This window comes from Oncorhynchus keta, chromosome 9 (genome assembly GCF_023373465.1).
Source record: "Oncorhynchus keta strain PuntledgeMale-10-30-2019 chromosome 9, Oket_V2, whole genome shotgun sequence".
NCBI lineage: Eukaryota > Metazoa > Chordata > Actinopteri > Salmoniformes > Salmonidae > Oncorhynchus > Oncorhynchus keta.
In genome coordinates this window covers 36422660-36433124 of record NC_068429.1, presented here as the reverse complement: position 1 = coordinate 36433124, position 10465 = coordinate 36422660, and the positions used below count along the sequence as shown (strand labels likewise).

The 10465-nt window shown below is 44.3% G+C and overlaps 1 protein-coding gene across 1 annotated transcript; it reads left to right on the top strand.

Moving 5' to 3' along the window:
* Nucleotides 1-1933: 1933 nt before the first annotated feature.
* On the top strand, nt 1934-6064 carry LOC118387681 (chemerin-like receptor 1). Its single transcript, XM_035776296.2, has 2 exons — nt 1934-4548; nt 4699-6064. The coding sequence occupies exon 2, from the start codon at nt 4740-4742 to the stop codon at nt 5757-5759; it is 1020 nt and encodes a 339-aa protein (XP_035632189.1). The 5' UTR covers nt 1934-4548; nt 4699-4739; the 3' UTR covers nt 5760-6064.
* Nucleotides 6065-10465: the final 4401 nt, after the last annotated feature.

Below are 10465 nucleotides of genomic sequence, written 5' to 3'. Positions count from 1 at the left end.
TTCGTTCGAGACTATCCTATCAACGGGACATTAAAAACTTGAATTTCCTATTTTTCACGAGTTGTGGCTGAATAAGGACATGGATAATAAACAGTTGGCTGTGTTTTCTGTGAATCGGCAATACAGAACAGTCTTTGTCTCTGTATTAACAACAGCTGGTGCCCGATCTCTAATAGTAAGGAAGTCTCAAAGGTTTTGCTCTCCTGAGTTAGAGTACCTCATGATGAGCTGTAGACCACACTATTTACCGAGAGAGTTTTCATCTATATTCTTCGTAGCTGTCTATATACCACCACAAACCGATGCTAGCACTAAGGCCGCACTCAACAAGCTGTATATAAGGTCATAAGCAAACAAGAAAATGCTCATCCAAAGGCAACGCTCATAATTGACGGGAACTTTAATGCAAGAAAACTGAAATCTGTTTTACCAAATTTTTGTCACGTGCAACAAGAGGAAAAAAACTCTAGATCACCTTTACTCCACACACAGAGGCGCATACAAAGCTCGCCCTCCATTTGGCAAATCCGACCATAACTAAATCCTCCTGATTCCTGATTACAAGCAAAAAGTCTAAAAGGAAGTACCAGTGACGTGCTCAATACGGAAGTGGTCCGAGGAAGCCAGGACGCGTACTCAGAGCATGAGCTGACCAGCTGGCAAATGTCTTCAACTGACATTTTCAACCTCTCCCTGGCCCAGTCTGTAATACCTATATGTTTCAAGCAGACCACCATAGTCCCTGTGCCCAAGAACGCCAAGGTAAGCTGCGTAAATGCCTACCACCTGTAGAACTCACATCTGTAGCCATGAAATGCTTTGAAAGTTTGGTCATAGCTCACGTCAGCACCATCATCTCAGAAACACTGGACCCACTCCAATTCACATACTGCCCCAACAGATCCACTGACGATGCAATCTTTATTGCACTCCACACTGCCCTTTTCCCACATGGGCAAAAGGAACACCTACTTGAGAATGCTGTTAATTGAATACACCATAGTGCCCTCCAAGCTTATCACTAAGCTAAGAACCCTGGGACTGAACACCTCCCTCTGCAACTGGATCCTAGAATTCCTGATGGGCCGCCTCCAGGTGGTGAGGGAAGGCAACAACACATCAGCCACATTGACCCTCAACACGGGGGTCCCTCTGGGGTGCGTGCTTAGTCTCCTCCTGTACTCCCTGTTCACCCACGACTGTGTAGCCACGCACGACTCCAACACCATCATTAAGTTTGCCAACAACACAATGGTGGTAGGCCTGATCACAAAAGACGAGGAGAGCATATAGGGAGGAAGTCAGAGATTTGGCAGTGTTGTGCCAGGAAAACAACCTCTCCCTCAACGTGAGCAAGATAAATGAGCTGATCATTGATGGTTTTTGCGACTGCACTTTTTGCCAGATTGACTGACCTTCATATCGTAAAGTAATGATGGACTGTCACTTCTCTTTGCTTATTTGAGCTGTTCTTGCTATAATATGGACTTGATCTTTTGCCAAATAGAGCTATCTTTTTGGTATACCACCCCTACATTTTCACAACACAACTGATTGGCTCAAACGCATTAAGAAGGAAAGAAATTCCACAAATGTACTTTTAACAAGCCACACCTGTTAATTGAAAAGCATTCCAGGTGATTACCTCATTAAGCTGGTTGAGAGAATGCCAAGAGTGTGCAAATATGTCAGCAAGGTGGCTACTTTGAAGAATCTCAAATATACAATTTATTTTGATTTGTTTAACACGTTTTTGGTTACTACATGACTCCATTTGTGTTATTTCATGGTTTGTCTTCACTATTATTCAACAATGTAGAAAATAGTAAAATAAAGAAAAACCCTGGAATGAGTAGGTGTGTCCAAACTTTTGACTTGTTTTGTACATATTAACTCAATTACCTTGACTACCCTGTACCCCTGCACATTGACCCGGTACCGGTACCCCCTGTATATAGTGGGGTTGTTATTTTTAATGTGTTGCTATTTTTTTCTTTAGCACATTTTTCTTACTTATTTTTTAAAAACTCTGCATTTTTAGTTAAAAGGGCTCGTAAGTAAGCATTTCACAGTAAGGTCTACACCTGTTGTATTCGGAGCACATGACAAATAACATTTGATTTGTATGTAAGGAATATGTATTTTCACACTTACGTAACAAGAGTGTGCATGGTCGTTGTGAAGAGAGGTATCGTTGACCTTTCCTCTCAGCAATCTAAAAAAAAAGAAAAAATCAAACGTTCAGATTTATTTAATTTCCTAAATTTAACACAAGAAGGCGATATTGGTCAACTTTTAACTATAGCTCCCCAGCTGTCTGAAAATAGAGTGATATAAAAGTTTGTGATGCAAAGCATGTGGGCTGAGTTGAGTGGTTGAAAATCCAGCTACAATGACATACTTAGTTATCTACCCACCTCATTCCTTTATTTAAGCACCTAGTAAGTACATCATCATGCTTTTGGGATAAGTGTCTTTTCAGATTCCACAATGATTGTTTAGTTGCCGCAACTCCCTCTTTTGCGCTTGGTCCTCATCATTGTAAGTCACCTTGACTTAACACCTGTGAGTTTTATCAGCTTCTTTATGAAAATATTTTGCGGACTTCATGACAGTAGTTAACGCAAGGGGCTACAGTCGTGGTCAAAAGTTTTGAGAATGACACAAATATTAATTTTCACAAAGTTTGCTGCTTCAGTGTCTTTAGATATTTTTGTCAGATGTTACTATGGAATACTGAAGTATAGTTACAAGCATTTCATAAGTGTCAAATTATTTTATTGACAATTACATGAAGTTGATGCAGAGTCAATATTTGCAGTGTTGAACCTTCTTTTCCAAGACCTCTGCAATCCACCCTGGCATGTCAATTCACTTCTGGGCAACATCCTGACTGATGGCAGCCCATTCTTGCATAATCAATGCTTGGAGTTTGTCAGAATTTGTGGGTTTTTGTTTGTCCACCCGCCTTTTGAGGATTGACCACAAGTTCTCAATGGGATTAAGGTCTGGGGAGTTTCCTGGCCATGGACCCAAAATATCAATGTTTTGTTCCCCGAGCCACTTAGTTATGACTTTTGCCCAATGGCTGGAAAAGGCATTGTTTGTCACCAAACTGTTCCTGGATGGTTGGGAGAAGTTGCTCTCGGAGGATGTGTTGGTACCATTCTTTATTCATGGCTGTGTTCTTAGGCAAAATTGTGAGTGAGCCCATTCCCTTGGTTGAGAAGCAACCCCACACATGAATGGTCTCAGGATGCCTTACTGTTGGCATGACAAAGGACTGATGGTAGCGCTCACCTTGTCTTCTCCGGACAAGCTTTTTTCCGGATGCCCCAAACAATCGGAAAGGGGATTCATCAGAGAACATGACTTTACCCCAGTCCTCAGCATTCCAATCCCTGTACCTTTTGCAGAATATCAGTCTGTCCCTAATGTTTTTCCTTGAGAGAAGTGGCTTCTTTGCTGCCCTTCTTTGACACCAGGCCATCCTCCAAAAGTCTTCACCTCACTGTGCGTGCAGATGCACTCACACCTGCCTGCTGCCATTCCTGAGCAAGCTCTGTACTGGTGGTGCCCCGATCCCGCAGCTGAATCAACTTTAGGAGACAGTCCTGGCGCTTGCTGGACTTTCTTGGGCGCCCTGATTCCTTCTTCACAACAATTGAACCGCTGTCCTTGAAGTTCTTGATGATCCAATAAATGGTTGATTTAGGTGCAATCTTACTGGCAGCAATATCCTTGCCTGTGAAGCCCTTTTTGTGCAAAGCAATGATGACGGCACGTGTTTACTTGCAGGTAACCATGGTTGACAGAGAAAGAACAATGATTCCAAGCACCACTCTCCTTTTGAAGCTTCCAGTCTGTTATTCGAACTGAATCAGCATGACAGAGTGATCTCCAGCCTTGTCCTCATCAACACACACCTGTGTTAATGAGAGAATCCCTGACATGATGTCAGCTGGTCCTTTTGTGGCAGGGCTGAAATGCAGTGGAAATGTTTTTTGGGGGATTCAGTACATTTGCATGGCAAAGAGGGACTTTGCAATTAATTGCAATTCATCTGATCACTCTTCATAACATTCTGGAGTATATGCAAATTGCCATCATACAAACTGAGGCAGCAGACTTTTTGAAAATGAATATTTGTGTCATTCTCAAAACTTTTGGCCACGACTGTATAGCTGAACACAAGATTACTACAAACGCGTGCTGAGGCAGGCATGCCCTGAGCTCGTGAAGTGATTGCTACTTGGAACGCTACTGAAGCAAAATTGGAGCTGGGGAGCAGGCCGACGCTCCAGCCTTTGGGAATCTCGATCCACGCTCCAGTCAAATTGGGCACGCTCTGCTCCTCGCTCTGCTCACATACTCTGGTGTGATGTGGAACTTCAAACTCAGAACCCATCTAGGTTCCTCATTCCTTTATGTTGTTGTGACTTAAAATGAAAGAAGAAGTGAGCCATTGCTCCAGCCGCAGGGGTATTTAAACTCAGAGAACACTCTCAGTAGGCTGTAATAGCTGTTGTCATATCACACTGACACAAGGTGAGTCTTTTACTTTACACCTTTTTATGTCATAGTGCTCAGTTCTGAAGTCTGACAAAAGGCACATAATGAGAAGTTATTTGAGCACATGACTAGCTGTAATTGTATGCTTTCAATGTGTTGGCTGATCATTTGTGCGTATATCAACAGGACGTTTTAGGAGTCTTTGACTAGAAAAGTCTTACAGTAACATGGAGGATTTTGACTATACAGAATATGGAGAATATTATACTGCCTTCAATGAAACATATGAAAACACCTCTGTGAGTGGCTCAGTGACTTTCAACCATCCCAGGTACTTTTCAGTGGAAACTGTAATCAATATCCTTATATCACTACTGGGTCTCAGTGGAAATGCTATAGTAATTTGGATTTCTGGCTTCAAGATGAGGACATCGGTCAACACCACTTGGTACCTCAGTCTGGCCATCTCAGACTTTCTGTTCTGTGTCTGTCTGCCCTTTAACATTGTATACATGGTCACCTCACACTGGCCCTTTGGGCTGGTCATGTGTAAGCTGACCTCCTCCGCTATGTTCCTCAACATGTTCAGCAGCGTCTTCCTGCTGGTTCTGATCAGTGTTGACCGCTGCGTGTCAATCACTTTTCCTGTCTGGGCTCAGAACAACCGGACCATACCCAGAGCATCCGGAGTGGTCGTCCTCGTGTGGGCCCTCTCTGCTGCCCTGACTGTACCCTCACTGGTCTACCGCCAGACCAAAACACACGGGGCTGATACACTGTGCTATACTGATTATCAGTCTGGGCACAAGGCAGTGGCTCTGAGTCGATTTGTCTGTGGCTTTGTGATTCCTCTTTTGATTATAGTCTTCTGCTACTCAGTTATCTTTGTGGAGCTCAGGAGTCGCCCCATGAAATCCACTAAACCTGTCAAGGTAATGACTGTCCTCATTGTGTCCTTCTTCGTTTGCTGGGTGCCCTATCACACTTTTGTCCTGTTGGAGTTGAACTTGGGGAATCACAGCCTTGAGATGCTCTACACTTGGCTGAAGGTGGGCAGCACAATGGCTGCAGCAAACAGTTTCCTTAACCCCATACTGTATGTGTTAATGGGTCATGACTTTCGGCAAACCCTAAAGAGGTCTGTTCTGTGGAAGATAGAAAATGCAATGGCAGAAGATGGGCGTACAGGTGGACGTAACCTCTCAAAGTCTGGGTCTTTTGAGAGTAAAGGTTTCACACACGTCTGAGGTTTAAGATCGTGTCATTTTATTGAGGTTGTTTGTAACGATGGCACCTTTTTTGCACTGCTTCTATAGATGTTATTTGATTTGCAATGTATTAATTCAAAGTGTTACTGTGTAAATATGAGTTTCAATGGATATTAAAAGGCGTGTCTGATTAAAATCTGTTACACTAGTTCTATACAATTAGTTGTTAAAGTTATGGACTCTTGTGTTTTCTTAAAGTATCTACTGAACAAGAAATATAAACGCAACATGTAAAGTGTTGGACCCATGTTTCATGAGCTGAAATAAAAGATCCCAGAAATGTTCCATAAGCATAAAAAGCTTATTTCTCTCAAATGTTGTGCACAAATTTGTTTACAACCATGTTAGTAAGCATTTCTCCTCTGCTAAGATAATCCATCCACCTGAATGGTGTGGCATATCAAGAAGCTGATTATACAGTATGATCATTACACAGGTACACCTTGTGCTGGGGATAATAAAATGACACTTTCAAATGTTTCGTTTTGTCACATAACATCATGCCACAGATTCCTTACATTTAGAGGGAGCGTGCAATTGACATGCTGACTACAGGAATGTCCACCAGAGCTGTTGCCAGAAAATGTAATGTTAATTTCTCTACCATAAGCTGCCTCCAACATTGTTTTAGAGAATTTTTCCAGTATGTCCAACCGGCCTCAAAACCGCAGACCACGTGTAACCACGCCAGCCTAGGACCTCCACATCCGGCTTCTTCACCTGTGGGAACGTCTGAGACCAGCCACTTGGCCAGCTGATGAAACTGAGGAGTATTTCTGTCTTTAATAAAGCCCTTTTGTGGGGAAAAACTCATTCTGAATGGCTGGGCCTGGCTCTCCAGTGGGTGTATCTATGCCCTTCCAGGCCCACCCTTGGCTGTGCCCCTGCCCAGTCATGTGAAATCAATAGAGTATGGAGGGCCTCATTTATTTATTTCAATTGACTGATTTCCTTACATGAACTGTAACTCAGTAAAATCATTGAAATTGTTGCATGTTGCGTTTATAGTTATGTTCAGTATCTTTGGGTAACAAAAGAAAGAACCATTCCACAATTAAGCAACTGTGTGCTACAACACGTGATAGTTCAAGAACTGGGGTTGTGCAATGACTGAAAATAATGTAATGATTCGTAGGAAAAGGTTGAGGTTAAAAACGTTCAAATAGATTTATCCTAGGCATCCTTTTCACCTTTTCCTCTCCACAAAGGCGAGGGGGTTAAATCCAACATGGCCTCCATACCTGCGATAGAACTCAAGCATCAGGGCTTTGTAGGGGTTGCGGATCATTAGAACGCTGGAGTCAAGGCATGAATCGCCTCCCTGCCACTCATGGGTCTTTATGCAGATAGTTCTGCCATTGCAACAGTAATCTCTCTCTCATTTGAAACATGTTAAAAGGGACCTTTCTGTATTTTACAACTTAAAGTTAGTCACAAAATGGACAGTCCGCCATTGACTCAACTGGTGTGGTGGGGTGTTCATAGGTCAATTTAATAAGCCTGCTCGTTGGGCTTTTACTTTTGCCGTAGAGGGGACCATCAAAGTAGTAGCTGCCAGTGTAGAATCCCGTGGCCAATTCTATCAGGTGATGTGCCTAGGTGTTTCCTGTCCCTGGGAAGCTGGCTAATGCCATTTTTGACCGACGGAGCAGGAAACACCTGTCCATGCAGCAGCTGCTTGAACAGGAACAGACAAGCTTTGGTCCTGGATTGCGAGATTAGCTAAAGTGTAATATTCGACCAGTGTAAAGCAGAAGTAGAAATCAGCACAGAGATGATGACCTAACTACATATTGAAACATGGGGCATCTGCAGAACAACAAAACAAATACCTAAGAGGAAGTCAGTACCCTGTTCCCACCAATGATGCAGTGCGTGGGGGCTTTTGGGGGAAACGAAAGTCCCTAAATAAACATCACAAGTCACTCACCACCACTCAGCAAGCAAGCTTGTATAATAATGGCGTGATGTTGTGCAAAGTGAAAATGACAGCTTGGAACTGATGTTGCGTATAATATATATATATATTTTGTACGACCCTACTGGAATGCTCACCCTTGATTCGAGTCTTACACCATGAAGTAGCCCTGAGTGCCACAGTGCTCCAGCTCTTCTCCAGGGCAACTCTGCAGACACATCTCTTCATCCTCCTGCTCATGCAGGGGAACAGGAATGTAGGGTAACCACTGACCCCCAAGAACAGCCAGAGACAACTCCTAGGGGAGGATACAAACTTCAGGTTCAACTGAGTGACAAGATTTGATGTCGATAATGAAGACACTTTGAGGAGGTTTTCCGTTAACTGAATTCATTTTCCATTTACAATAGAATGAAGATAGAGGTTTCCTGACGTGATCAGTGCAGAAATCCCCAAATTCAGGATGTCAACAGCCTCTGTTACGTTCACTGGCTTCTTGAAGCCCACTATAAAAATGTCTCTATTCGTCTGTGTAGAGAGAGAATGGGTTAACTAGTGGATTAACATTATCAACAATATGCGCAGAAAAAATAAACAATTCACTGTGTCCAACAGTGTCCGGAGCTGGTTCTAAGAAGACGATGGAGAGCCAATCGGGTCCTCTACAGATGATGCTCTGGTCCCCCTCGCAGTCCATGTTACAGTTAGTCTCTGAGGCATTAGGGGCCTGGACCTTAAGGCCACAATAACACTCAGCACCAAATTCCAGCCCTGCATACAGGTAGCCTCTGATGCAGAGGACACCAACATGCATTACTTTTACCCCTGGGTATACCGACAAGAGTGCTTAAAAAAGGCATTGAAATCACGAAGAGGCCATCAATACAAGTAGGGAACCATTGAATAGTTGTTACTTGGTGATGAGGTAGTAGTAGTAGAGCACAACCCTATGGAAAATGTGAATGCATCAGTTGTATTATTGAGTGAGTGACTGAGTGAGTGGGTGAGTGAGTCAGTGAGTGACTGAGCACGTGGGATTTCTGTTTATTTCTCCCTCCTTACCACTGGAAAGACAGTGACCTACTGTACCTTCCAGCACAGTTGTTCTGACATTGGAGGACTGCTATTTTCTTGTCATCGAAGAAAGACACCCCTCTAAGGGTCCTCTACTGTGAATTGTCAATGTAGCAACCGGGAGGATGGACAGCAGGAGATCATCTAAAAAAACAAATACTTGTCAACACAAAAACTGAGGTTGTGTATTTCCCCTAGGATAACCCGTCCTTCTCCTTTGGTCTGACACTCACCAAGGTACACTACATATCAAAAGTATTTGGACACCTGCTCGTCGAACATCTCATTCCAACATCATGGGCATGAATATGGAGTTGTTCCCCCCTTTACTGCTGTAACAGCCTCCACTCTTCTACAAAAACTCCCTAGAAAGGCGGAGGGAACCTAGGAAGAAACCTAGAGAGGAACCAGGCTCTAAGGGTTGACCAGTCCTCTTCTGGCTGTGCCTGGTGGAGATTATAAAAGTACATGGGCATTAAGGCCATATCGTTCTTCAAGATATCGTTCAAGCGTTCATAGATGACCAGCAGGGTCAAAGACTAATCACAGTGGGTATAGATGGTCAGCACCTCAGGAATAATTGTCAGTTGGCTTTTCATAGCCAAGCATTAAGAGGTCGAGACAGCAGGTGCGGGAGAGAGAGAGAGCTGTCTCTGATCAACTCTCTCGTTATCTCTCTCAGAACAATCTTCTTGTCTCTAACCAGACAGGCTGGTGGGTCACTCAACCAACACTTCTCTTCTCTGTGTCACGGAGACTCTCTGCATTGCCAAAGCTGACTCTCTCTCCTCTGTTCTCATCCTCCTAGATCTATCTGCTGCCTTCGACACCATGAACCATCATACCCTCCTCTCCACCCTCTCAGGGCTGGGCGTCACAGGCTCTGTACACACTCAGGCCGCTCCTACCAGGTGACGTGTAGAGGACCTGTGTCTGCACCACATACTCTCACTATTGGTGTCCCCCAGGGATTCATTCTAGGCCCTCTCCTCTTTTCTCTATGCGCCACGTCACTGGCTCTATCATATCCTCACATGGTCTCTCTTATCATCGCTATGCAGATGACACTCAACTACTTTTCTCTTTCCCACCTTCTGACACACAGGTGGCGACACACATCTCTGCGTGCATGGCAAATATCTCAGCTTGGATGTCGCCCCCCCCCCCCAAGCTCAACCTCGACAAGCCGAGGCTGCTGTTCCTCCCGGGAAAGGACTACCTGCTCAAAGACCTGTACATCGTGGTTGACAACTCCACAGTGTCGCCCTCCCAGAGTGCAAAGAACCTTGGCATTACCTTGGACAATACCCTGTTGTTCTCTGCAGGTTCATGCTTTACAACATACGTTGTGTACGACCCTACCTCACACAGGAAGTGGCGCAGGTCCTAATCCAGGCACTTGTCATCTCCCGTCTCGGCTAATGCAACTCGCTGTTGGCTGGGCTCCCTGCTTGTTCCAACAAACCCCTGCAACTTATCCAGAAGGCTGCAGCTCGCCTGGTTTTCAACCTTCCCAAGTTCTCCCATGCCACCCCGCTCCTCCACACACTCCACTGGCTTCCAGTTGAAGCTCGCATCCACTACAATACCATGGTGCTTGCCAGCAAGAGGAACTGCCGCTCCCTACCTTCAGGCTATGATCAAACCCTACACCCCAACTCGAGCACTCCTTTAAGCCACTTTGGTCTCTTGG